Here is a 26564-nt window from a genome sequence, read left to right as displayed (position 1 = left end):
TATGCGGGGTCGAGGCCATTCCTTTCCCGCCAAGTCTTCACGAGACACCGTCCACTGTGGAATTTGGACCCTCCCTTAGCATGTTCTGTAGTTATCTATGGACGGCGGGAGCTTATTCCTCGTCTATATCTCGTGTTTTATCTAGCTGGCCAGACTTAGTGGAGATGTTATCGTCTTGTCTTGTCTTCAAATATCCACTCATTCCCCCTTCCATTCCTCCTTGACCAGATCGTCTCAATAGCGGGTCACTCTGTGTTCACATCACCACCCTAATATTACTGGAATAAATCACTGAATTGATTTGAAACCTACAATTTGACCCTCTGACTTGACATACATCGGTATTGACCTCAAAGCCCCCCCGCACCATGCACGAGGCCACCGTTGATGCCAGCGCCGACGCGGCGCTGGCCAGGATGGGCTACAAGAGCGAATTGCCTCGTAATTTGAGCATGATGAGTATTCTCGGCCTGTACGTGATTTCTACATGACTTTATCCCCCTCTGTGGCATGGGTGCAGCTGCTGATCCCTCGCGTGTCCAAACAGTTCCTTCGCCATCATGGCCGCTCCCTTTGGTCTCAGCACCACCATGTACATCACCCTGACAGATGGTCAATCCGTCACCATCATCTGGGGCTGGGTCCTCGTCACCTTGATCTCGATCGCGATCGCCGCCTCCCTGGCCGAAATCTGCGCTGTCTACCCGACCGCCGGCGGCGTGTACTATTGGAGCGCCATGCTGTCAACCAAGGAATGGGCCCCGATGATGTCCTTCATTGATGGATGGTTGACGCTCGTGGGGAACTGGACCGTCACGCTCAGTATCACCTTCTCGACCGGCCAGCTGATCCTGAGCGCCATCTCGCTGTGGAATGAGGACTTTGTTGCCAATGCCTGGCAGACCATCCTGATGTTCTGGGCGGTGGTACTCGTCTGTGCGATCGTCAACATCTTCTTCTCCAAGTACTTGGACTTGATCAACAAAGTGTGTATCTTTTGGACGGCGGCTAGTGTAATCATCATCTTGATCGTCCTTTTAACGATGGCGGATAATCGGAGGGATGCGGCGTTTGTTTTTGCGCATTACGATGCGTCGGATAGTGGTTGGTGAGTGGTCTCGCAATTCCTTTCAAGTACGGGAATACTGACTTTGGCTAGGCCTTCTGGATGGGCTTTCTTCGTCGGTTTGCTGCAGGCAGCGTACACCTTGACGGGATACGGCATGGTCGCTTCCATGTGTGAAGAAGTGCAGAACCCTCATCGCGAGGTCCCCAAGGCCATCGTCCTGTCGGTCATCGCCGCCGGTATCACCGGTCTCATCTACCTGATCCCCATTCTCTTCGTTCTGCCAACCGTGAAGGACCTCCTCAGCGTGGCCAGCGGCCAACCGATCGGCCTCATATTCAAGACAGCGACTGGCTCCGCGGGGGGTGGCTTCGGATTGCTGTTCCTCATTCTTGGCATCGCGATGTTCGCCGGCATTGGCTCCCTGACGGCTGCCAGTCGCTGCACCTACGCATTCGCCCGTGACGGGGCCATCCCCGGCTTCCGCATCTGGCGCAAAGTCAACAAGCGCCTCGATGTGCCCGTTTATGCCATCTTGCTCTCTGCAGCGGTCAACTGCCTCCTGGGCTTGATCTACTTTGGCTCGACCGCCGCCTTCAACTCGTTCACCGGTGTCGCTACGATCTGCCTGTCGACTTCGTACGGTCTCCCCATCCTCATTTCCATGATCCGTGGGCGCCAGGACCTCAAGGAGTCTACCTTCTCTCTCGGAGCATTCGGATATGCGATCAACGCAGTCACAGTGTGCTGGATTGTCCTGGCTGTGGTCCTCTTCTGCATGCCTGTCGCCTTGCCGGTGACTGCCACCTCGATGAACTACGCCAGCGTTGTCTTTGCTGGGTTTGCGGCGATCAGCATTATTTGGTACTTTGTCTATGCGCGCAAGCATTTCACCGGACCGCCTGCGTCGGCCGAAGAAGTAAGGGCGCAGCCTGTGATGACAGGGAAGGCAGTTGTAGATGCTGAGAATGCATATTCAGATGGATCGATGTCCATGAAGAAGGCGGAGCAATGATCTTGTACTAGTTTTTCCTTTTTGTTATGACCTCTTTTCTTGGCCTGGTGCAGATGAGGGTATCCATCGAGTCACCCATATGTTTCTATATGTATCACCACAATAAATATGCTAGGCACATAAAGTGAATTGACGAGTGCAATTGAGCATAAGCATTTTCATTTGACTATAAACTTATTAAACCGATTTACTAGAAACGCAACTTGTCAAGTGTTCTGTTGACGATGACGCGGAGCTGTTGGTTGTCATTTGTCAATCACAGGTCCCAGCTGTCAGGGACTCCGAGAGCCGCGGTACAACCTGTTCGGGCAAACATCTAACAATCACGACTCCCCACGACACGATAGCCAACAGCATCCACCCCTGTCTTATCATCCGCCAATTGCACAAAAAAGGGAGAATACAACATCTGATACAAGAATCTCAGTCTCAAATTCCGATCATAATAACCCCTTCACCTCCCACTCCATCCAGTACCCAATTGCTGTTGGCGCTGAAATCCGGGGAAGCTTGGGGATCTCGTGCGGTCCGCTCCGATCATCCTCAGTAATCATTCAACATTCGCCTCCCCTTTTTTGAACTCGACTACCGACCGGTCCCAGCGCCGTCCGAAGCGGAGGACCGTCTTCAAAGCTGGAGCAACCACCGTTGATACTCGCGCGATACCTCCGGGAGAAGCCACCGCCGGGAATCGTCGATCGCAAGTTCTCTGTCAGCTCTCATGAAGGACAGGCTCGGTTCGAGGCTTCGGATCTCACCATGTCGGACTCTGTGGGTATGTAACCGACCACAGGGGTCACTTGCGTTGATTGGGGGTGCTGATGTGTTTGTTTGTTTGTTTGCTTGCTAGATCGAGTCTTCGTCCATGCCCTCAATACCGTCAAACGCATCCCGCGGACGGGCACCGCGAGACCGCCTGCCGCCGAGAGATTAAAGCTTTATGGGTTGTACAAGCAGAGCATGGGTAGGCGCTTCTTCGATACGGGGTTTAGGGTTTGCGTGTGCTGGATAGATATGCTGATTGATGATTGATACCATAGAGGGCGATGTGGAGGGCGTCATGGACCGACCCGTCGGGAACACCGCAGACGTCTACGCGGAGTGTGAGAAATGGTATGCTGGCCCCTCTGCTTTTTTCATTGCTTTCCATATCCGGTCCGGGTGCTGATCAGGCGCAGGGACGCATGGTACGCCCAGCGCGGGCTCTCCCGCACCGAGGCCAAACGGCGCTACATCTCCACCCTCATCGACACAATGCACCGCTACGCTTCGCAGACCCCCGAGGCGCGCGAGCTCGTCGCGGAGCTCGAGTTCGTCTGGGACCAGATCAAGTCGAATGCCTCGTCCTCCTCGTCGTCGAGCCCCATGCAGAATGTGGGCGTGCCGCCGCTACCCCAGCCGACCTATGCGAGTATCGGGGGCCGGTTGGCCCGTCCGATCTACGAGGATATCATTGCTACGGCGCGGGATAATCACAGTCGTGAGCGGAATCGTGGAGATACCAGGTTACGTGTCCTCAGTCCGGTGAGTCAGCCTGATGGGCTGTATGAGCGGCGCGGGAACAGGGACGTTGCGGATGAGGAGGAGGTACAAGTACCAGAAGATGAAGATGAAGAGGACGAGGAGGAGGAGTACGAGGAGGCTCAGGACACCATTTATGAGGATGATGATGACAATGACAACAATAACAACAACAGCAACAACCAAAGCCAACAGAACAGCCACAGATTCGATGATGATCCCGACGAGGCGCAGTCCCGAGGGCGAACGCGAGGGTTACAACCAGCAACAGCAGCAGGGGACAAGAAACACCGCGTTGTAAGCTCCGGCGAGCGCGACCACCGATGGCGACGGAGGGTCGAGCAGGCCTTGACCAAGATGACCGCCGAGATCGCCGCGGTCCGCGAGCAGATGGAGGCGCGGGCCCTGGCAAGCCGTCGCCGGTCTGCGCTCTGGACCTGGCTGAAGTGGATTGTGTGGGTGACCTTGCGGCAGATCATCTTCGATCTGGCAATCTTGGGCATGGTCCTGATCTGGATGCGGATCAAGGGCGACCGACGCCTTGAGGAGAAGCTCAAGGTCGGGTGGTCCGAGGTGAAGACTCGACTGGCCAAACTCAAGTCCCTGCGACGGTTTCCCGGACTAGATATGTTCTGATTATTCCGGACCGTCGCATACCCTTCCTTTTCTCTAGTACATATTGTGTTTGCAATTTCTTAGGATTCCATCATCATGGGCTTTCATCCTGTCAGGCGTGTCTCTCCTTCGTTGGTCCTTTTCCCTTCTTGTATCATTGATGGTTGGATATTCTACACATACAGGGACTTCCTTCAGCAGGTCGATGGCTTGAAGTACGCATGCATCTGAGGGGTTTACTGTATTCTAATGCATACTAGACGCATCATTATGTAGCATCAACCTGGAGTGCTTCAGACAAGCCCTAGTCCTGAAAATCGATTATTGCCCCGTAAAAACGACGTGATAGAAACAATTGTCATTCCTGATGCTAATATATACACAGACAAGCCTTTCGATCAGAAACACCGAGATTCCACGACAGAAAGCGAACGAGGAGTGGGAATTAGGAAAAGACATAGATACCCTAATATTGAGGACCGGGGAACTGGGCATACAGCTGCTTGGGTCGCAGATGTACGGGGGTCTGGCCCTCAGGGGCTCCAGGGATGGTCTTCTTGAGGCCCTGTCTATTGTCAGCAAAGTCCGAATACGCTGTCGAAAATTGAGCGGAGAACGCGGACATACCAGCTTCTCAAAAACGCAGTTGTTGAGCTCCATCTCGGGCTTCCGGCACTCCCATAGGTTCTGATTGTTGTTCTCGAGACATTCCCAGTGAGCGTTGAACTGCTTCAAGCAGTGGGTGTTGATGTCCTTGATCCTGTGCCACGATATGCCTCGATTAGCCTCGGCCCGACTATTGCACGACCAGCGTAGAATCTGAACGCAAGCACGATCAAGAAACGACAAGAGAAAACGTACACACTCGCCGCACAGCGGGTGACCTTCCGACCCTCCTTCAGACACTCCATCTCCCCCCGGCCATTCGCCTCGGCCTTGCACTTCATGAAATCGTCATTGAAGGCCTTGCAGCGGTCGCCGATGAAATAGGATGCGCTCAGCAGCGGCGCGGACGTCGCTCCAACCTCCTCCACCTTGGGGATGTCGCTGGGCATCGGGGTGGTGTCCACGAGGACATGTTGGTTGAACCTGGGTGCTGGTTAGTTCTCTCGTCGGGGCTTGCGGGGAAGGGCGTGGAGGGTTCAATTGGAGGCAGGTTCGAGCGAGGAACATACTGGGGCTCTCTCCGGGACATCTTGACGGGCTGCCTGGCTGGGGGATTTGCTCAATTACAGAGAGACGGGCGGGATTTCGTGAATGGAGTGACCGGTTCAGAACGGACGGAGCTGCGAGTTTGGAAGGGTCGGTTTTTGCGTGTCTCTGATTGGCTGCAGTGAAGATTATGTAAGGTGATGCCGTTGTCTGCGGATTTCAGATGCTACAATGCAATGGCCTAGGTGCCTAGGTAACCAGGTATTAATGTGTTGTTGATGGAGCTCAATGGTATCAGCCATCTAGTATTGTCAATAGCATGTGACTTAATCAATAATCTCAGCTTGCAATTGCTCGCATTGAACAAAGTGTTGTCCATTCGCATTGTGCCTGGTCAGTATAAATCACGTGATATAACCGCGAAAAACAAAGCAGCTCCCAGTGAAGTTGACAAGCTCCAGCTGCTGCTGTCTTTATACACACCGACTTCATTTACCGGCCACTTCTCTTTCCGTATGATGAGGTGCTAAAAGGCTATCCTTGGTTGAATCCTATATTGAACGCAAAGCAGGCCCGGCGATCCCTCGCTTGTCAGAACCTTCTTAACCCACTTCAGTGTAACCGTTGCTGGAGCTTCGAATCGCATAAATTCCGCCCGCCTTCGCGCTCAATCGCGTTACTTAGTGTTTGCACCGCGCTTCCGCTTAATCCCTTCGACATGTCTCTCTTCGGAGGGCAAACTCAGTCAGGTGGTGGACTGTTTGGGTCCGCTACCGCAAATAAACCCAGTCCCTTTGGCGGGTTCGGTTCGAGCACGACAGGAACACAACAGAGCACCGGTGGTGGCTTATTTGGATCGCCACAAACCCAACAGAGCGCTACAGGAGGTGGCCTTTTTGGATCCAATGCGACATCGCAGCCGCAGCAACAGCAGCAGCAGACTGGTGGCCCTTTTGGGTCCTCGACGACAACCCAGACTCAGCCGCAGACAGGTGGAGGCTTGTTCGGATCCACAACGCAGCAGAAACCCCAGACAGGTGGTCTCTTTGGCGGTGCTTTAGGCCAAACACAACAACAGCAGCAGACGACGACTGGCGGTGGAGGATTGTTTGGGTCAACACTTGGGCAGCAAAAGCCACAGGGGAGCAGCCTGTTTGGGGGATTGGGACAGCAGCAACAGCAACAGACTCCGCAACAGGGAGGCGGGCTATTTGGAGGCCTTGGAGCTACTACACAACAACAGCAACAACCTCAGCAGCAGAGTCTGTTCGGTGGATCCGCCCTTGGAGGTCAACAGCAGCCTCAATTGGGACAAACCACAACACAGCAGCCGGGCTCTAGCCTGTGGTCACCAGGTCGCGCTGTTACAGGAGGTTCGTTTTGATGGTCGGATTGTGCAGACTTAAGTACCAGGCTAACTTTCACAACAGTACATCGAACTGTACCCATGCAAATAGAAATCGTCAAGAACAAATGGGACACGGGTAGTCGCGCGTCGCCGTTCAGAACTTATCTATACAATCACGTCGGGGATCAAGCTCCCTTCTACCAGCCTACCGCGGAGGACGACGAGACGAAATGGGAAGAGGCTCTACGCGAAAGACCCGGCTCGGGATATGTGCCGGTGTTGGTGAGAGGGTTTTGGGAGCTCGGCAAGCGAGCGCAGCGACAAAAGGATTTCCTCACAATGGCGCAGACCCGCCTCCATGAGATTAACAATTGTCTCACCGACCTGCTGTCTCGTCATGACCTGAAGATATCCGTCAAGATCGCCGACTGTCGCCGAAAACATTTAGTTCTAAGCAAGCGCTGTCTCGCTTTGGCGGCAAAAACTCAAGTTCTCAGGAACCGAGGCTACGCAATGGATGAGGCAGAAGAAGAGCTTAAGAAGAAGCTCGCACAGCTGGAGCGGTCTGTCTTTAATCCCTCGCTCAACGGGCGGGCCGAGGAAATCTGGGCCCGCATGCTGGCGATCCGGGAACACTCGAAACGCTTGCAGGCGGAGATGGAGAAGGCAGGCGCTTCAACGGCTGCTCAGGGTGAAGATGAACTGGATGAGAATACCATGAAGACTGCAAAGAAGGTTTGTCTACTCTTTCGGATCATACTGCTTCAAGCGTCCGTATGGTCAATTTGCTAATTCTTCCCAGATCTTGGATGATTATCACGCTCAAATCACACATCTGCAAAAGGAATTGGAATCCGTCAAAAAGGATTTTGAAGAGGCGCAAAAGCTTCAGGGACCGGCGGATCATTGAGATAGATAGGTCAACGTAATCAAGCGAGCAATGTTATATTTGGCACATGTGTTTCGTACTCTGATTCTACTGCTGGTTGTATGTCATGAAGCAACCGATTTTATATGGAGCCGATATCATGCATCAATCTCAGTCTGGCCCTCATCTACATGATCCTAACCAATGCGGTTGAAGACGCTACATCAGGAGCTTTCACTTTTTTCCGGTTTAATTTTCTTTATACCCGGTAAACCCAAAAAATACCCATGTACAATAGTAATACATTATGCGTGGAATTCAAGCAAGTCTCTAATTCCCGCCATAGTCATCGCCATAACGGGTTGAACAAGCTATCAAACGACATGGAGAACCCGATATTTAGAGGAACTTCTTGACGAAATCGACGGCGAAGGGAGCTGATACATTAACCGGTTAGCTCCTGCGGCACCTTCGGATAGGAGACATATTCCTGAGCACTCACAGAGGTAGAGAAGGATACCGCCGGTGATAGCAGCCCGGACAGTCTGGCTGGCCTGAGCCTCAGCAGCCTGTGAAGAGTTGCTGTTAGCATTTATAGATGCGGCAATAATGTACAGGATGAGGTCGTCTCAGCGAGCAATGCGCATTACAGCGCACGAGCGAGGTTCGAGGAGGATAAGAGGGGGATTTACTCTAAGCTCCTCCTTGGAAACCTGTTCTTGACCTGGAGACAGAAAGTTAGCTAACTGTACAAAGCTGGGCAGAACTCGAGGTGGCAGATGATTTCGGTTCGTAAAACTGTGGTGATTGACTTACCGGGAGCAAACATTCTGATCTGAGTCTTTTCTGTATGAAAGGAACTATTCTGACAGAAAGAGTGGTGTACTTGTATCCGGAGTCAGAAGAATCGATATCCACCTGCAGAGTCGAAATGCGGACGCACGGACCACGTAGCGGAGGCGGAATTTCTACTGTTGCTCTTTCTGCTGCGACGTCTCCCAAGGACAGTAATACCAGCCTCCGGATCTTTCACTGCCTCTTCTCTCATCTACATATTCTGTTGCATCTGCTCATTGAGCGTTGTTCTTTGAATCTACGTTCTCGAGGCTTGTTTCCGTTACTGCTCCGTTACTTCGCCCTCACAACCGAAGGAATCGTGGTTAAGAGCGGAGCCGCATCAGGCGCTCCGATACCTCCTGTGGTATCATCACATCAACACAACTCAGTCTACGATCATCAACGATAACATACAACATGTCTGACAGCCCAGAAATGAAGCCCGCGTCACCGACTGATGTCGTCGCCGACCACGAGCCCCAGACAGACCTGCCTGAGGAACCGGTGAAGGCCCCGACTCCTGGCGGTGACGAGGACCTCAACGAGGACCGCGACGAGGAAGCACATGAAGAGGGAGCAGCATCAGCGACACCAGCGGCAGATTCAGCAGCCGAAACCCACGAAGACGATGCGGCCGACAAAGAGGACGCGGGGGTCGATTCCGACGAGGAGTCTATTCTGTCTGAAGTGGATGAGGCGCAGTTCGAGGACTTTGATCCTGAAAATGTCGACATTGAAGATCGCCCACAGCTCGCGATCGATGAGGATAACCTCAAGTTGATCGGTCGTCACAAGCGCAAGCGGACGGAGGAAGATGCTCAACAAGTGAAGCGGAAGAGGGAAAGGCGCAGAGAGAAGAGGAACCGTCGGAGGGATATGGAAGAAGGTGCTGACGAGAGCGAGGATAAGTCCCGTCGCAGAGATCGAAAGAAGAGAGACGCCACTCCTGACGATGAGGAGCTGCTGGACCCTGCTACGCGTATGTCGCCTTTGGTAACTTGACGGGTAAAACAAAGACTAACACTATGGACGAACAGGTCGTCGCCGAGCTCTCGACCGTGCTATGGATGAAGCTTTGAAGAAACCCACGAAGAGACGCTTCCGGAAGGCAGACGGCATTGTATGTTTATACTTCTCGAACTTACCAGTTCAGGATAGGGTAGCTAACTGGGTACGCAGGATCTGGAGCAAATGGCCGATGCTGAAATTGAGGACATGCGCAAGCGAATGACACATGCTGCCCAGATGGATGCCAACAATCGACGCGAAGGCCGTCCCGCCATGCACAAGTTGAAGATGTTGCCCGAGGTCGTCTCGCTCCTTAACCGTAACCAATACGTCAACAGTCTCGTCGATCCTGAAATCAACCTCCTTGAAGCCGTCAAATTCTTCCTTGAACCTCTCGATGATGGATCGCTGCCGGCCTACAACATCCAACGCGACTTGATGACCGCATTGGGCAAACTCCCCATCAACAAGGAGACATTGATCGCTAGTGGAATTGGCAAGGTGATCGTGTTTTATACCAGGAGCAAGCGTCCCGAGCCTAGCATCAAACGTATGGCTGAGCGGCTGCTCGCCGAATGGACTCGTCCCATCTTACAGCGGAGCGACGACTACTCGAAGCGGGTCTACCAGGAGGCTGAATATGATCCCAGGTATGCCATCTTCTGTTCTTGTTCGTAATAATTGCGGTCCCTATGCTCACAAGTACTACAGGAAACTCACCACACGTACCACATCTGCTCAGGCGAGCGTTGCAGAAGCTCGTTCTCGAGAACTTCTTCCTCCCCGGTTGGCGAACCGTGCCCGTGCCGAGATTACCCATACCAGTTACACTATTGTTCCCCGCCCGACTGTTGTGCAGGAGAGCAAGTTTGCACGTCCATTAGGAGCCAGCGGAGAGGATCGATTCCGGAGAATGCGGGCCCGACAGATTGCTGCGTCGAAGGGATCGCGACGCTAAACTCGGAAGCAGATCCGTTGGCATCTCAGCTTTCTATTTTTCTCTTGTGTCTGCTCTGGTCATTTTATTGTAATCCCAGGACGAGCGTGGGACGGTCGGAACAACCGAATTATCTTTCTCTGACAACATTTTCTACTTTTCTGGTCACCTGGTTTTTATTTTCGCGAACGGCGCCTTCGGAATGATTAGTTATTGTTAACTTATTCTACTTTTTGTGTACTAGACAAGTCCTTGGGCGGTGCCGGGTTCATAGGAAACACAATCATGCCCATTAGGAGTTGGAGCAAAACAGAGCTTTTCATTGGTCATGGAACCCGATTAGCAGATTCAATTCTCGTGTGTCTCGTGCGAGAAGACAAACTACTTGTAAGTGTTAATAATCAGCAACCGCCGAGAAGCCTGAAGGCATTCCCGAGCAATCGCCGATCCGGCAGAGAAGCAGATCCCGCCCGCCCATCGACATTTATCGTACGTCACCCGGCCTATGCTGCTCGGCCTTTGTATTCGATCTGACCTCATTTTGCCCTCATCCGAATTTTTCCCTGTCTTGAGTGGTGGCTCTTCTATATACTTTTCTCTCAGTCCATCCTCGCTCAAATCCTACAATTGATACATATAACTATCATTGACTTCACTATCTGACATACCTACCGTTCACAACTAAAATTCTGATACCGTCACCATGAAGATTCTCAGCAAGGAAGAAGAAGAAGCTCACTACAGGTACGTACACCCAATATCCTTCTAGGCGATCGCCTACTCACCCTAAATTGAACCATTACTGACCAACCACATCAGAGAGGTCCTCAAGGGCGGCACACTCGGCGGCGTGGTCGGTCTCGTCGGCGGTGTCGCAGGCGTGATGGCCGCCTCGCGACGCTACGCCACCATCCGCAACCTCACCCTCCCCATGAAATCCTTCCTGGTGACCTCCTCCGGAACCTTCTTCGGCATCATCGCCGCCGACCACGCCTCGCGCTCCTTCGAAGCCTCCCGCAACGTCGAACGGCAATGGTACGAGACCCGCGAGGAGCGCCTCCGCCAGGAGGAGCTGGCGGGGATGAGCTTCGTCGACCGCGTGACGGCCTTTGCGCGGCGCGAGAAGTACAAGATCGTCGGCGCCACGTGGGTCGCCAGCATGATCGGCTCGTTTGCCATGGTCAGCCGGAACCCGTACCTGACCGGTTCGCAGAAGATCGTGCAGGCGCGTGTGTATGCGCAGGGCTTGACGCTTGCTGTGCTGGTTGCGTCGGCGGCGTTTGAGATCTCGGATCAGCGGAAGGGGAGGGGTTTGCTTGAGGCTGCGAAGAAGGGGAAGAAGGCCGCGGGGGAGAAGGAGGCGGCTCCTACGCCTACCCCGGCTGTGGCGCATGATCCGCAGAGCGGCGACCTGTGGAAGGATATGGTTGCTGCTGAGGAGGAGCGGTTGAAGCAGAAGCATCAGCCGCTGTATGAGAAGCCCCATGAGCATCAACATGATGTGAGTGCGCAGTCTGCACCGGCGCCGACAGAAGAGAAGAAGGAGGAGGAGGAGAAGAAGAAGAAGTGAAGTGAATTGTGTCTTGTGGATTTCTTTTTGGTGAAGCTACTTGGAGCGTGGGGTCTTTGTCGTCTTAACTCATTAGACTTCCTGTCCTGCTTTGTTATCTTCTTTGCATCTTGTGTCGGGATATGGCGTCTAGATTTTTCAAAACTTTCCATGTTTGATACATGGCCGTGTATAATGGTGATGTACAGTATATGTTCAATCAATCTCATCTCTTTCGGTCTTTTCTTGTGTCTTCTTCATTTTTCATCGATGTTCCGGCTACGAATGATGTTCAACTCAAAATGACAATGTACTGTGCAATCGAGTGTTCCACATAGAAAAGTTCATTACATTTCATTATTTCGCATGTCCTGCATACCTCGTAGGTGTACATACCAGGTTTGGTAGTACATTAGAAAAAGCCCTAACTCCACACTAGCATTCCTCCCTTCAATCAAACTCCGTAAGGCAAGTAGCATCTACGGCTCCGGGTCAATCTTCTCATTTCGAGCACCCGGGTTGCTACCAAGGTACGCCGAGGCCTCGAGATTGTTGAGTCGGTCCTCATCCTTGTCCAGCGAATAGTGGGTCAAGTAGAAGAGGTTGCCAGCAACGAACGCCAGGACAGCCACGAATCCATAGTTCCAGATCAGGAGCGGGTCGGTGGACAACCCAGTAAGTCCTTGCTGGATAGCAGACGAGATGGCGTTCATGAAGAGGAAAATCGATTGGACTGTAACAACAATTTAGTGATGGAGCTGGTCACCGACACGGGTAACGACATACCTAAACTCTTCATGTTCCTGGGAGCCTTTGTGAATGCATACTCATAACCCGTGATAGAGGTGAAGATCTCCGAGAAAGCGATCAGGACATACGGCAGGGTCTGAACCCACACGTTGATTGGTGCCGGGCTGTCACAGGCACTGGGTTGGTCGCCACACGGGCTCATCTTGTAGATGTAGTATTGCGTGACGGCAGCCGCTATCATGGACATGGAGGCAAGGATGTAGCCGACATAGATCTTCTTGAGGGGGGTGAAGTTGAATCCCATCCTGCGGATACCGGGGTAGATGAACTGATCCATGATGGGAATGAAGATGATCAATGCGAGAGGGTCCAGGTTATTGATCAAGTCGTTAGGAACACCGTGCAGCTCCATCGTGGCTGCCTGCGAGGTCAAATTGTTGGTCATCTGCCCATAGGCCAACCCTATAATGTAGGTAAGTCCTGCGTTCTCGACGTTGATAATTTGAAGATACATACAGTAGACAGGGTACCAGAGAAAGACAGCACACGCTTTCACAGCTCTGCGTACTTCATCGACCCACTGGTCATCAAACGTCATCCACTCTGGCTTATTTTGAACCCTGCTAGGCTTCACTCTCTCCCAGAAGTCAGGAGACTGGCAATTCCGCACGCTACGAATGAACTGTCAGTACAAAGAGAGATCAACATGAAGTGAGGGTCACTGACAATCTCACGGGATTCCACGACCAGCGGCCCTTTAGAGCAAAAGCCCAGAGCTTGAATGCTTTCGCGGAAACCGAGCCAGTAGCGGGTGTGACCTCGTACTTGTTGCGGCATGCAAAGATCACAAGAGGGCAGAGCGCAAACAAGATGGTTGGAAGAAGGAATGCAAGCCAGAATCCCACGTATTTCTCGGCATACACCATGACGATTGAGCCAACTAAGGCGCCGACGTTGATCATGAAGTAGAAGTACAGGAAAATTCGAGTGACAGTTTGAGCAGGGTCCACAATGACACGCTCGCCTGTCTTGGGCATCACCTTGATGAAGGACCTTGTTTCCTTGTGCTGTTCAGCAATCAGAGGGGCAATGTTTGACCTGTTATATGTGTGTTAGCGCATTCTCTCACGTCTACAACAAGGCGACGGGTATCTGTACTTGAAACCTCCCACACCAACTCCAAAGATGACCAGACCGACAGCGAAGCATCCCAGAGCGCCATGCGGATGCGCGATAACAGATGGCAAGGCGGATATAATCAGGATGACGTGTCCAACCATTGCGAAGGCGATTGAGACCTGAATCGTCTTCAGCCGTCCCCAGAACTCGTCGGCAATGTAAGCACCCAGAATAGGCATCAGGTAACACCAGAATGTGTTGACTATGGCAAGTGTCAGACATAGACTGATGGTAAAATGTTTAGAGGCAAGATACTCACAAGTTGTCAGACCAGTGGACGCTCTTTGACCCATGCCTAGGGCACCAGACTGTCCACTGTGACCGGCTCCAGTGCTCGAACCATCGGGGAGAGGCTGCTGAATGAAGTTGACGACTGGGATAAGGTGAGCTCTTCTCCATTAGGTAGAGTCTGACAAGGGCCCAATACGTACAGACAGCAGTGGTTCCATAGTAGGAGAAACGCTCGCAGAGTTCAACAAAGGCGATCGTGTACGCAGTCCAGTGAACCTTGCCAGCAACGCGACGGAGAGTGTGTTCTTCTTCTTCAGTGGGAATTTCGCGGCCTTGATCATCAAGTCTAGGGGCTGTTGCAACCACCGTAGTCTCGTGTTCTTTGACTGGGACGAGGTCCAGAGACTGCTTGGGGACGTGAGCCTGAGCCACGACCACCAAGTCTGCCGCGTCGACAGGATCACTCATGACTGCAGGTGGCTCATACAAGGCTCAAAAACCGTAGAGAGGAGGATGGAAAAAGTCGAGATGCAACGGAAAGGAAGGGGGGGAAGGTTCGCACGTGGAAGAAGAAAGAAAGCAAACACGCGCGGGGGAGGGTGAAGCATAAATAGGAGCAAGGTGGGAAGAGCAGAGACAAGCGTGGAGTGAGGGGAGGAGAAGAAGGGTATGCACAAAAATATCGCGCCAGTCCAGGTGTCTATCGCTGGTCAAGTACTCTATCGTCTTTCACCGTTTGGATGTCGCTCGAGAGCTAACCACTTCGACCGCTTGAACTCAACACTAATGGGCGTGTTCTTCGCCTCTTGACTGAGCTAATCGCACATTATTCCATTTGATTCCTCGCCCGATAGGAGAGTCATCGATGGGGCGGGCATTTCCAGACCGTCCTCGACTCTCTAGGTGGACTCGGGAGATATTGTGCAGGGTGGGGATTTCAACTGGCTATCACAAGGTTTGTGAGACTAGGTACGAATTGTTATCTGCCCCCTGTTGCTCATGTGGATGGGTTCTAGCGCTCATCTAGATAAATACACTCTAAATCTAATCCTTGAAACTCATGGCAGTGGTGGCACATGTTTTGGTAAGTTATTGGCCCTCGTGGTCTTCCGTCCGCCGCTTCCAGCACGAAAGAGGCTGACTATTGGATACGCATCGCGACCCTGGACGACCCTACGAAAACTCAATTGGATTTCGAGGACAGGAACAATTATTATTGACTGATACAAGGGGCTATCGTACCTTGTTAGTCCCTCCAAATGATTTCCTTCGCAACCAATCAACCGCATTGACGCAGGCCGCGAATAGGTGGAGTGACAGACATGGCACACGCCATTGCTTCATACGGCAAGAGTACCAAGCTTAGCCTTGGACTTGGACGCGCAGATGATAAACTTCCTCGCTCAGACTGGTACGTCTTCGCCGCAGACACAGGGAGAAGCACGCAAAGGCAGAGTGGCTAATTCTTTCCCCGCACAAGCCCTTAGTTTTCGCCGATCTGTCCTCGACAGTCGACACACAGGGACATTATTCGTTCTCGTCGCTAGTACACAGCATATTACCCTCCACATTCCAGTTCAGCGATTTGCTCTGCGCCGCATGTCTTTCGATATAGACTGGAAAGAGCTGAGTGATTGCATGACGGTCCAAGCGGATGCGGACAGCGAAGCTCTCCTAAGACGTTTCCATCTACACGCCAAAAAGGAAATGCGATACTGTGCCACCTCCAGGGGTCATAGGCCAGCAAACATGTCGTACCTTGCTCTTTTGGTGAGGTTACATTGTAGTCGAAACCTTCACGATAATGGCCTGTTCAGGTCTTTCTGACTGGTCCGCTTATAAACGGGGCAGTCTGCACCACCAGAACTAGCGAACAAGGTTGAATGGTGCATTCAAGGTTAATAATCATGGGTTGCAAATGGCAACCAATACAGAGTTCAACACGAATCCGAAGTTGGCAGCTGGCAATATCACACCACAGTTGGCACTGATAACGCCAAGTTAAGCGGCCAATAATAAGGTTTGCCGGCTTCAGGAGGCCCTGGCGGTCCGGCGGAGCTAGGTCGCAACGCGAAGCCTTTTCCAAGCCATCTGGCCCGTCTCGGCAGTGGAGCTTGCCCTTATCCAGCAGAGATTCCTTGTCTCCTTGGACCTTGACAGTCCTCGCAACCTCGGACAAGTCCGAGCCACGGCCCACGAGACTGCAATAAGCTTGTGGGAATGTGGGTCTTATCTCCCCACTCCCAGAATGAGACCATCCTCGCCCACGATATTCCTATCTTTCCAAGACCGGTTGCGATAACAGGTATTCGAGAATAGCCGATTGGGGAGATTTCAACTCTGGAGCCACGTGCGATCGGACGGGCGTCATATGCGACTGTTATCTATGGATGTAACAGATGATACCACACCTAGGAATATTGAACAACCGAGTACAATTATATAAGGCGGCAACTGTGTTGATGCGGAGACAACCCGTCCATGATAGGCGAGGATATATTACCGAATCGGCTACAGACGGGCACTATCCCTAACTGTCATTATTGAGTCAAAGATAGGTGCAAGCTTTTTTGAACATGGACTTGCGACTGATGCTATATCTATCGATCTGCCACATTGTTGTATTACCGGGAATAATAGTGGTAAGAAGATCCCATAATTTTTTGGGTTTTAGCAACCTCTCGGGCATAGCTTTCTCAAATACAGATTATTTTTTTTGGAGATTGGTTTATTGTATGAATGGACAAGCGATCCAGGGGCATCCATACCCTCGAGCATCAACTCCTGCTCCTTATCTTCCCAGGCATCTCGAATGATACCTTATGGCTTCATTGCGGACGGCACAACCACTTGGGGAGGCCCGTTCAAGGGATGGACTCTCTTCCAGGTCGTAACACCTTACCGATTTGGTCCATGTCATCCTTTCTACAGCAACTGCAATCTCGAATATGGCACGTATTCGCGGGCATATACTACTACTACTGCTGTAATCGCTGGTGGAACAGTGTACTCACCGGAAGTAAAAATCTTATATAGCGGAATATATGTGTATCATCAGAGTACACGCTTAATTTAGCTGATTCCAGCAATACACACTGAGAAGAGGTTACTCGATTCGACACTTAAAACTCCAGCTGGTTGTTCTATATAGTCACGTGACCCTGGTTTGCTTTTCCTCAATGCTGAAGGTACTCCGTACGTCCTACGACGCCATCGGAAGCACAACCCAACCAAGCTCCACATCGCTCCCTACTTGATGGTTTCATCATGGAGAATGGAGCTTGGCCTCCCTGCAGATTTATCGGAGTGGTTGTCTGTAATCTGCAGCGCTGAAGCTTCAGGATCACTTGCAGACAGAGCAGCCAAGAGTCTAAATTAGCAGCAAGACTCGTGCATAAGTGCCGTCTGTGTAACCAATAAGCCACGCTGCAAATATGGAGGCTGAGCAAAACCCTTCAGCCCCCGTTTCCGTCAAAGAAAACAGATGAGAGCTAAGGAGCTTAATGCGCCGTAACCTTATCTTCTCACAGATTTTAGTCGAGCAAATATGAGGAACAATGGTGGTAGCGACATCATCTCTCGCCCTTACTGATGAGGAGATCCACCAGTTGATGCACGCTGCTCAACGCGGTGACCTTATCCAGCTTAGATTGCTTCTTTATGGCGTATCCCCCAACATCACGGACAGCACGGGCCGAACCGCCTTCTCCTGGGCGGCTTCAGACGATTTAACCCAATCACAAGAGACATACAACAATCGCAACCTTGTGTTGCAATGCCTCCTCGATCGAGGGGCTAACCCCGATCTTGCAGATTACCATGGTGAAACCCCGCTTCATTGGGCTGTCAAAGCGGGCGACTACCTCATGGTGGATTTGCTCCTGCAAAAAAAGGTCGAATCGGACTTGCCAGACTCGCGAGGCCGCACGCCATTGTCGAGGGCGGCGGAGCGAGGTTATGATCGTGTGGTGGAGGTCTTGTTGACCAGGGGCGAAGCTGACGCGGACTATAAGGACGCGCGAGGTCGCACGCCGCTATCGTGGGCTGCGGAGAATTGGCATCTGGAGACAGCAAGCATTCTGGTGAATCATGGCGCTAGCGTGGACATCCACGATAGGGAGGGACAATTACCCTTGTGGTGGTTTATCAGTAACACAATCAAGCGAACAGCGATGGAGCAGCAGTATCAGTCCGGGAAAGGGGACTATCTCCAAAAATGGCTCACTCTACTGGGGCCCAAGCAGGGCGCCGAGCCTATGACGAAAGCTCGAAGAACATTTCTTTCCTGGGCCTGTGAGAAAGGCGATCAAGAACTTGTTGAGCATCTGTTGCAGACCGTCTGGGCTGACCCTAACTCCATCGACCGATATAGGAAGACACCCTTGATCTACGCGCTAGAATGGAACCACTACGAGATTGCAGACATGCTCATCTCTGGGGTTAAGGTGGGAACAACGTTAAAAAGGGACATTGTCTCCCTGCGCATTATGATCCAGGAAGGTCGGTCTCGTCTCCTCAAGCCCTTTCTTGAGAGATACAAGCCGAGCCTAGAAGAGGAGGACGAATACAACACAGTTCCTCTCATGAGGATAGCGCTGCAGCAGGCCGATCGGGCAACGGTAACAGTCCTCCTAGAGCACCAAGCCAGTATTCAAGGCCTCGAGAACGTGGACTGGTTCGGTCCTTGCAGCACCGTCAAGTCGTCGGCAGACTTGGTTTTCCTGAATAATGTGCGCACCGGACGCGGCCACAATGCGATCCCTTTGATGAATATGGCCATAGAGGAGGGTGACCGTGCGGCAGTGGCGGCGCTATTGGACCAACGTGAAGAAATCCTCAGGATTAAAGAACAAGAAAACGAGTACGACAGCGATCTCGGACAGCGCAGCAGGGAGGTCACTGCAGTGGCTGTCGACATTGCGGTCATTCGTGACGGAATCAAGACAGCACAGTGGATTATTGACGGTGCGTTGGAGAGGCATGTCAGGAACATGCCGAAGACGTCAGACGAAACTCATTTGATGTACGTTTGATCGCTTGGACCTCTTTCATTCGCGGTTCTGACCAGACAGACTCTTCCGTGAGAATCGTTTATGGAAAACTTACCTGCAGATAGGCCATTCGCCAAACGAGCTGAGGTTCTCTTTGGGGAACAAAAGCCCCTGCAGGACATTTACCTTGTCCATTCAAATGAATCTGACAATGTCTCATACATTTCCTGGCGGTCACAACGAGGGGAAATTCCCCAGCTATGAGAATGGTACCTTCCGAACAATTGAATGGGCTGTCCTCGAAGTCCCTCCGAAAGCCATACATTACTTCAGTAATCTGCCGTTCGGCTGGGTTCCCAAGAATGACTTGGAGTTCATTCGGCTATTCATGCAGACGTGGAGAGAAGACTGGATGAATTTCTGTCGAGACGCCAGAAGCGCTCTAAGCCGCCTTGTATGTATCTTCGTTAGTGTTCTTCATTCGATGAGCCGTCTAAAGAAACGACGCTGACAAGCTAGCGCTCCCACCAACTGACCGTTCGAGGCAAAGATGACCTCTTGATCGACGCAGTTGCCGAGAATATGCAGCAGTGGACCCGAATTCAAGGGGCGCTGGAGGAACAGCTCAGCCAGGCGCGTCACTTTGTCTCACAATATCAACGCTACAGCGAAACTCGTCGGTTCAGTGAGCAAATGCATCAGACCATCAACGCCGCGGAGCGAGACATCCAAAACCAAGTAGATAAACTAGAACAGACGATGCGAGATCTATTACAGATAGCAAGTTATATCAGCCTGTCACGTCCAGCATCAGAACTAACGCCTTGGTCTGGGTAGGAGTTCGCCTGGGTCTCTATCAACGAAGCGCATCGGTCAACCAGCTTGGCAACGAGTCTGAAGCGGATCAGCTGGATTACTGTACGTGTGGCCAAGCAACTGGCCCTCCTGTGTTCTATTTATTGACTGGTGATAGTTTGTCTTTCTCCCTCTTATGTTCGCATCCGTAAGTTATCAGACATTGCCCCGCTGTAGCTGTCTAATCCTCGCAGAGCCTCTTCGGAATGAACGTGGATCTACTGAAAGACGATCCGCCCTGGAGATGGTACCCGCTCGTTGGGGGGATATTGTTACTCTTGACGGTCATTGCATGGCTGTTGTCCAAGTTCACCAACGTAGGAATCTGTTGTCCCACACTGAGCATACAGACTGCTGATGAACTCCAGATTGAAATGTGGGCTGAACGCAGAGCGGAACTGATAATGAAAAGGGCCAGACGACGACCAGTCGAGAAGGACTTGTATCTGCTATGATCAGCAGTTTCCACTAGTCAAAACAACCTAGCTATATGGTGAAATGTCAAGATAATGACAAATTTGCTTGATTTGTAATTATCGATAAGAGGTATGTAAATCAAGGAAAGTTCTGGAGACAATTGTTCGTCTTGGCTGTATCCTGCAGAGGCTGTGATGTCATGTTGATGTTAATCAAGCAGGCCCTGGGATCAACGGCGAAAGGATGCAAATCCCGAGCCAATTTCTGAAATAGATTTTTAAGCAATACGGTTTTGGCTGTGATTGCGCTGTATATATAGTATGGGCCAATGTAGGGCAATCCTCGGTGTAAATATTGCCAAATAAATTACCACACTTGGTCAACTTATCAACGCTGTAATCCTACAATCTTTCTACTGCGGACAGACCAAGATGGCTTCTAGATACCACTCAGCTCCCGTCGATGTCGCCCCCTTGGGCAAGCCATTACATTTCCCCATTAGCAAGCGCACGGCGCCCAACCGGTTCTACAAAGCCGCCATGACCGAGCGGATGTCCTCCTGGTCACCCACCGATCTCAAAGCGCGAGGTGTCCCGAGTCGGGAGTTGATCAATCTCTACAAGCGATGGGGTGAAGGAGGTTACGGACTCATCTCTACTGGCAACATCATGATCGCTTACGACCAGCTGGAAGCCCCTGGCAACCCCATCATCGACCTGGAGAATCCCTTCCACGGGGAACGCTTCGACGCCTTCCGCGAGCTGGCCTCGCAGGCCAAGAAACACGGCAGCCTGGTCATCGGCCAGGTCAGTCATCCGGGCCGGCAAACTGAGGAAAGGCTTCAGCCCAACCCTGTCTCCGCAAGCGATGTTCAGCTCGAGAAGGAGCTCATGGGGATGCGATTCGCAAAGCCGCACGCTGCATCCAAGGATGAGATCCAGGACTTCATCCGGCGGTGGACTCATGCCGCAGTGTACCTGTACAAGGCTGGTTATGATGGTATCCAGTTGCATGGCGCGCATGGGTACCTCCTCGCACAGTTCCTGTCGCAGACGACGAATCGCCGCACCGATGAGTATGGCGGCAGTCTGGAAAACCGCGCGCGGTTGATCGTGGAGATCGCCCAGTCTATTCGGAAGGAGCTACCTGCGTCGACTGGTTTCATCTTGGGCATCAAGATCAATTCGGTTGAGTTCCAAGCTGGAGGCTTCACCGCGGAAGAAGCGCGTGACCTGTGCCGGATCTTGGAGGAGAATGAGTTTGATTTTGTCGAGTTGTCGGGAGGCACGTATGAGTCTCTTGCGTTCAGCCACAAGAGGGAGTCCACCAAGCAGCGGGAGTCGTTCTTTTTGGAATTCGCATCCCTGATTACGCCGGTTCTGGGCAAGACGAAGAGCTACGTGACCGGTGGCTTGCGTACGGCGTCCGGTATGGTGGGCGCCTTGGAGACGGTGGATGGCGTTGGACTCGCTCGACCTGCGTGCCAGGAGATCCGTTTGCCACGCGACATCCTGGATGGCAAGGTGACAGGAGCGATCGAACCGAAGATTGATCAGCAGGATTTCGGAGTCACCAGCGTTGCGGCGGGAACGCAAATGAAGCAAGTGGGCAAGGATGAGCAGCCAATCGACTTGAGCGATGAGAAGAACGTGGAAATGTTCATGAAGCACGTTGGTGAATGGGGTCAGAAGATGCAGCAGGATGCAGCTACTATGAACCTGTACGGCTATGTCGATTTACCCAAGGGTGAAGCATATAGAGGATAGACTAGTTTCCAAGGTTACAGACTGTCAAACAGCAAACCATATCTCCCACCCAGCCTGAGGCACCAAAGAATAAGCGAGCCAACTCCGCTAGCGTCGCACGGACCACCACGCCTCTGATATAAATACTCCTTCCACCCCCCGTCTCTTTAGACTTTTTCTTCTTTTCTTCTCCAGCTCTCTTTGCCTTTTGGCTTAGATCAAGTGTAGTATCTGTTCTTTTCAGTTTAATCTCTGAAAGTGTTCTAAGGAACACAACATTGATTAATCCCATTTTTGGACCCCGTGGCGAGGCCTCTGTGCTTGCGCATGCCTTGCCACACAGTGTCATTGGGCTTACACTACCCCCAATAGACGCGACCCTTTTCATCAATACGGCCGGCTTGTCCGACTGGTTGGAGAAGAGGTTTTCTAGCGAGTGCAGAGGACAATGGTAGACTTTGTCGTCCCAGCTACTGGGTAAAGTACGATAAGAGTATACATGCAATGGGATGGCCTTGATGTAACTATTTATTAAACTTTAATACATGCCTGGGAGCTTTCTGCGGTTCTTGACTTATTCCTTCTCAGGAATGGACGAAGGCCAGGCTATATAAGGGAAGGATGAGTTCTATCCGTACTTGTAATATTATCCTCTGCGATGCATGGCCATACAAGTTACTAGAGGGCTGCGCCAGCAGGATACAGTCATGCTTACTAGCATTATTTGTCAAGACTTTTTGGTGCACCGGCTCTTTAAGGTGTTTCTCTACCGACAGGCACCTAATGTAAAGGACCCACTGGTCAGGGTAGATAAGCCTGGATTGGCAAGGGAAATTATCGATTCAATAGATCAGTAAGATACAATACCCTGAGAGTGATCCTTATGGATCTGTAAACTAAAACATCTAGCTCGTAAGGATTAGTAGACTGAGACATCTAAACCTTCAGCTTATGGATTTGTGACTAAGACACAAGTGTAAGACTCCTTGTTGTGTCCCTGCTGTGTTGCCCCTACTACTACTATCCCTACTAGCTAGAGATGGTTGTCTGGACGCCTTTTTGGCTGAGTGGTTAGATGTATGACACTCCTTATTATGTGCTACGGCGGATAACAATTGTACATATGACCCAGTGAAGAGATCCTCAATGGATTATTAATAGGTGATCTCTAGCTGCTCACCAATTGCAATGCAAGTACTGTCTGTAGAGGATGGATTGGCACTGATGAAATGGATCAGCCTGCCTTGCGTTGAGTTTTGCAAGTGAGCTTTATCTAGTGATTGAAACATGATATCTTCTTTATGGAAGTGTGATGTAGCACTAGAGTCAGATCTCATCTTAGCTCTTGAGATGTCACGCAGCTGGGCCTGGTCGTGCATATGTATAGTATCTGGGAGTTGCCGTGTATAAGCCAATGTCATGTCTGATTCCCGTCAGCTCAAGTCTAGTCTATATAACATGAATAAATATCTAGTAAGCCAGAAGAAATAACAACATCACCGCCCAAATTACAACTATTAACGCTGCCACTCTTCGTGCAGCTTCGTATCCATCGTCGAATATCCTTCTATGACTTTCAACCCACGCAGCCGTTCCTGCTCAATCCGCTCCCATGTCCACTCGTTTGAGTCCCACGACGCAGAGTTGCTCTTCTTTTCCGCCTCCAGCGACTTCGGTTCCGGCATGTCCTCCTCCCGTAACTTAAGCACTTCCCTCACTAAAGACCCGTCTACACCCGAAGCACTAGCCGTGAGACCCTCTCCATTGACCGGTGTCCCCACGCCCGATGCCTCAGTCGAGGCAGTCACCTCGGGCGCGGCAGAGCCCTCCGGCCGCGGAGGCAAAAAGCCACTGGCCCGCAGGACTCTCTCCGGCGGCACGGTCACCCGTCCCTTCTTGACGACGTACTTGCTCAGCGCAGTCGCGAAGAGTGTCTTCTCGCCGCCTTTCCGGCTCGCGGGCCGGAAAAAGAATGTCATAACGTACATCCACTTCTGGTCCCAGGCGATAACCTTGGTCTCCATCTCGTACAACTCAAAGGGCTTGATCTCGCGCTTGAAACTACAGTAGACCGAGCCCAGGGCCACATAGATGGCTTTGCGCTTGGGTGGCTTTATGCCGTCCCGATGACTGGCTTTGAGGAGCTCCGCGTCGAGTTCCTTACTCACGATTGAAGCTCCGGGGCTGTATAGACGGGTGACGAGGGCCGTGCGGGCCACGTCCAGGTCGGAAAAGTACGTGCTATTGGACTTGTGCCGGTTGTAATCCGTCTCCAGGATTGGAGCCCGGGATGAGATGCCGTACGACACGAATACCGGATGCGTCGGCTTCCCGCTGTGAGTGACTAGGGGTGTCCCCTTGGGAAAATAGGGATCCTGGACACGCCATCGGATGTTTCCCCAGAAGTGATATAGAATACGGGCCTACTTGGATCAGACCGACTCTCCAATAAGGTCAAGAGTAATCCGGAGTACTTACGTGCCAAATAAGAGGCATGTTCTTCAAGTTAATGATTGCTAACAGCAGGGCTAGCGCCTTCCATGAGATTAGGGGTGAGATGGCTGAGAGCAGCTCGCGCACGCTTTCGAGGCGCAACGATGACAGCGCATTCGCCATGATGGGGTTTAATGAAGCAACCAAGTAGAATCAATTATAACAGAATTATCTTCGAAGGAAATTAGCTGGTGAGAGTGTATTAGATATAGAATTAAGGGAATGACCGGAACCCGGATCGGTCGAGTAAGATCAAGGGGATATAATCAATGCCAGATTGATTAGAGTACGCGTTCAGGGAGACGGAGCCGAAGGAGTGACTATCATTATGCAACATATTAAAATGAGTGCAAAATACGTCTTACGGATCTGCGGAAACTCGAGGAGCGACGGTGACTTTGTTGAATTGACCAAAGTGTTGGGAGCCGAGGTGTCGATAACAATCACGTGGGATGATAACATTCTGAGAGAGATAAGCTGTACAATGGTATTTGTGCACAGCATGAACCTGCTTCAGAACAGTATTATTGGACGCCTAAGGTAAAAATTAGATATCCAGATGCTCCAATGCCAATGCATCAGAAAATCGCCATGCAATTAGGGGGACTCGAAACACCCCGAGCACAGTTCAACGGACTACTCGACACGAAGAACGTCCACCGACCCAACCTCTTACACGTCTCGGCCAAATCCTCCAAGTCAAACATCTCGCCTATCGGAATTCCCCACCCAGCCAGCAGATGATGATGTAGATCATACTCAGGATTCAAAGGCGGATACACCTCGAAGCTGACCGCATCCGAAGCCACAGCCGCGAAGTGGTTGTCCCACAGAAAGCGCAGCACACGCTCACTCTGCTCGATCCCCGCGTGCTTGGGCGTGGACTGCAGGCTATACTGCTTCTTCTGCTGTGCGTCCATCGTATCCCACGTTCCGGTTAAACCAACGCGAAGGAAGAAGATATCGCCTTTCTTGAACTCGATCTTGCATTCACGCGCGATGGCCAGCACATCGTCTAACGATACGACATGCTGGCTCAGCGCGTTAACACTAATCCCCCTCTTCTCCGCCCAGGACAGGTAATCAATGAGTACCCCGCGGCCTGCGATGCCTTTCTTCGCCCAGTACCCAATTCCAATGCGATTGCAGTTTGGATCCTGAATCTCCTCTGCGGTTGTGCCGCCGTAGAACAGCTTCCGGTCCGCATTTTCGGAGGTTGGCGCAGGAGCGTTGTGATGCCGGAATCCGTCCCATTGAGAGGATTGCTGCGGGTTAAAATGGTACTCGTCATCGAAAGCGGCACCTGGAGCGACCCATTGAACCTTGTGTTCGAACGCTTTGCGGCCGAATCCTGGCAAATACGTAAGTAAACAAGATCCGTCGTCAGAACTGAACGACAGACGGCATGGATCTGTACATGTCCATGGTCGTGCGAGGGAGATCTCTAGCACATACCAGGAGGATCCAGCTTTTCTAAATCCCAGTTCAGGCAAACGCGCTCTCCCGTCTGGATCTGTGTCCGCGCAGCGTCGGCCACAATCTCCGGCGTCAAGAGCCGGAGCATTCCCAATCCTTCCTCTGCGGATCCTGCTGCTGCTGGCCAGAACCGTCGCTTGTCAGGAAGATCATCGTATTTTTCGGGTAGGTCGCTGATTCCTGACATGGCGCGTTGAAGTAGCGGAGCTCAGACCAACGTTGTATAGATAGATGTGCGGGGTTGACTTCCGAGAGGGCAAGTACAGTAATTGCCTAATATTTAGACTTGCTTATTCGGACAAAAGGTTATTGAAAGAGAAGATTGTTGAGTCTTGTTGGATGGACTTCAACACTTCAGCATGAGTCAAGGAAAGCAATAAAGCAAGAACCTGGCATTGGTAGTGAGTCTGGAACATAGCTACGGTGGAGTAGTGTCGGAGCAACTCCGCTCTGACGGAGGTGCGATCATTCCCCACAACTGCCGATTATCGTACGAGCGGTCAATGACTAT

The 26564-nt window shown here is 51.7% G+C and overlaps 12 protein-coding genes across 12 annotated transcripts; 8 read left to right on the top strand and 4 right to left on the bottom strand.

Annotated features, from left to right (window-relative positions):
- Positions 1-368: 368 nt before the first annotated feature.
- Positions 369-2081, top strand: Aspvir_008589 (putative GABA permease; the record flags this gene model as incomplete). Its single annotated transcript, XM_043271757.1, has 3 exons — positions 369-472; positions 548-1108; positions 1160-2081. 3 exons carry the CDS (start codon positions 369-371, stop codon positions 2079-2081), a joined length of 1587 nt encoding a protein of 528 aa, XP_043127692.1.
- A 759-nt stretch (positions 2082-2840) lies between these two features.
- On the top strand, positions 2841-4238 carry Aspvir_008588 (acyl-CoA-binding domain-containing protein; the record flags this gene model as incomplete). The annotated part of the gene is made up of 4 exons (XM_043271756.1): positions 2841-2856; positions 2932-3045; positions 3122-3194; positions 3260-4238. The coding sequence occupies 4 exons, from the start codon at positions 2841-2843 to the stop codon at positions 4236-4238; spliced, it is 1182 nt and encodes a 393-aa protein (XP_043127691.1).
- Positions 4239-4683: 445 nt separating this feature from the next.
- Positions 4684-5412, bottom strand: Aspvir_008587 (coiled-coil-helix-coiled-coil-helix domain-containing protein; the record flags this gene model as incomplete). Its single annotated transcript, XM_043271755.1, has 4 exons — positions 4684-4782; positions 4845-4977; positions 5079-5306; positions 5393-5412. 4 exons carry the CDS (start codon positions 5410-5412, stop codon positions 4684-4686), a joined length of 480 nt encoding a protein of 159 aa, XP_043127690.1.
- Positions 5413-6087: 675 nt separating this feature from the next.
- On the top strand, positions 6088-7627 carry Aspvir_008586 (putative nucleoporin; the record flags this gene model as incomplete). Its single annotated transcript, XM_043271754.1, has 3 exons — positions 6088-6742; positions 6800-7452; positions 7520-7627. The coding sequence occupies 3 exons, from the start codon at positions 6088-6090 to the stop codon at positions 7625-7627; spliced, it is 1416 nt and encodes a 471-aa protein (XP_043127689.1).
- A 1212-nt stretch (positions 7628-8839) lies between these two features.
- On the top strand, positions 8840-10388 carry Aspvir_008585 (transcription factor SPN1; the record flags this gene model as incomplete). Its single annotated transcript, XM_043271753.1, has 4 exons — positions 8840-9401; positions 9460-9542; positions 9602-10080; positions 10142-10388. The coding sequence occupies 4 exons, from the start codon at positions 8840-8842 to the stop codon at positions 10386-10388; spliced, it is 1371 nt and encodes a 456-aa protein (XP_043127688.1).
- A 682-nt stretch (positions 10389-11070) lies between these two features.
- Positions 11071-11937, top strand: Aspvir_008584 (HIG1 domain-containing protein; the record flags this gene model as incomplete). Its single annotated transcript, XM_043271752.1, has 2 exons — positions 11071-11111; positions 11187-11937. 2 exons carry the CDS (start codon positions 11071-11073, stop codon positions 11935-11937), a joined length of 792 nt encoding a protein of 263 aa, XP_043127687.1.
- Positions 11938-12395: 458 nt separating this feature from the next.
- On the bottom strand, positions 12396-14544 carry Aspvir_008583 (putative MFS peptide transporter; the record flags this gene model as incomplete). The annotated part of the gene is made up of 7 exons (XM_043271751.1): positions 12396-12649; positions 12703-13128; positions 13183-13337; positions 13393-13764; positions 13825-14047; positions 14105-14218; positions 14277-14544. The coding sequence occupies 7 exons, from the start codon at positions 14542-14544 to the stop codon at positions 12396-12398; spliced, it is 1812 nt and encodes a 603-aa protein (XP_043127686.1).
- A 3089-nt stretch (positions 14545-17633) lies between these two features.
- Aspvir_008582 (ankyrin repeat protein) lies at positions 17634-19109 on the top strand (the record flags this gene model as incomplete). Its single annotated transcript, XM_043271750.1, has 1 exon — positions 17634-19109. One exon carries the CDS (start codon positions 17634-17636, stop codon positions 19107-19109), a length of 1476 nt encoding a protein of 491 aa, XP_043127685.1.
- A 169-nt stretch (positions 19110-19278) lies between these two features.
- Positions 19279-20377, top strand: Aspvir_008581 (uncharacterized protein; the record flags this gene model as incomplete). Its single annotated transcript, XM_043271749.1, has 6 exons — positions 19279-19521; positions 19587-19805; positions 19905-19985; positions 20041-20070; positions 20117-20239; positions 20291-20377. 6 exons carry the CDS (start codon positions 19279-19281, stop codon positions 20375-20377), a joined length of 783 nt encoding a protein of 260 aa, XP_043127684.1.
- A 393-nt stretch (positions 20378-20770) lies between these two features.
- Positions 20771-22105, top strand: Aspvir_008580 (NADH:flavin oxidoreductase/NADH oxidase family protein; the record flags this gene model as incomplete). Its single annotated transcript, XM_043271748.1, has 1 exon — positions 20771-22105. The coding sequence occupies one exon, from the start codon at positions 20771-20773 to the stop codon at positions 22103-22105; it is 1335 nt and encodes a 444-aa protein (XP_043127683.1).
- A 1496-nt stretch (positions 22106-23601) lies between these two features.
- Aspvir_008579 (acyl-CoA thioesterase) lies at positions 23602-24700 on the bottom strand (the record flags this gene model as incomplete). The annotated part of the gene is made up of 2 exons (XM_043271747.1): positions 23602-24507; positions 24563-24700. 2 exons carry the CDS (start codon positions 24698-24700, stop codon positions 23602-23604), a joined length of 1044 nt encoding a protein of 347 aa, XP_043127682.1.
- A 455-nt stretch (positions 24701-25155) lies between these two features.
- On the bottom strand, positions 25156-26240 carry Aspvir_008578 (uncharacterized protein; the record flags this gene model as incomplete). The annotated part of the gene is made up of 2 exons (XM_043271746.1): positions 25156-25928; positions 26033-26240. The coding sequence occupies 2 exons, from the start codon at positions 26238-26240 to the stop codon at positions 25156-25158; spliced, it is 981 nt and encodes a 326-aa protein (XP_043127681.1).
- Between the last annotated feature and the right edge of the window lie 324 nt (positions 26241-26564).

This window comes from Aspergillus viridinutans (genome assembly GCF_018404265.1).
Source record: "Aspergillus viridinutans IFM 47045 DNA, scaffold_7, whole genome shotgun sequence".
Lineage (NCBI taxonomy): Eukaryota > Fungi > Ascomycota > Eurotiomycetes > Eurotiales > Aspergillaceae > Aspergillus > Aspergillus viridinutans.
The sequence above is the reverse complement of the archived record's forward strand: the minus strand, read 5'-3'. Positions and strand labels throughout refer to the sequence as shown.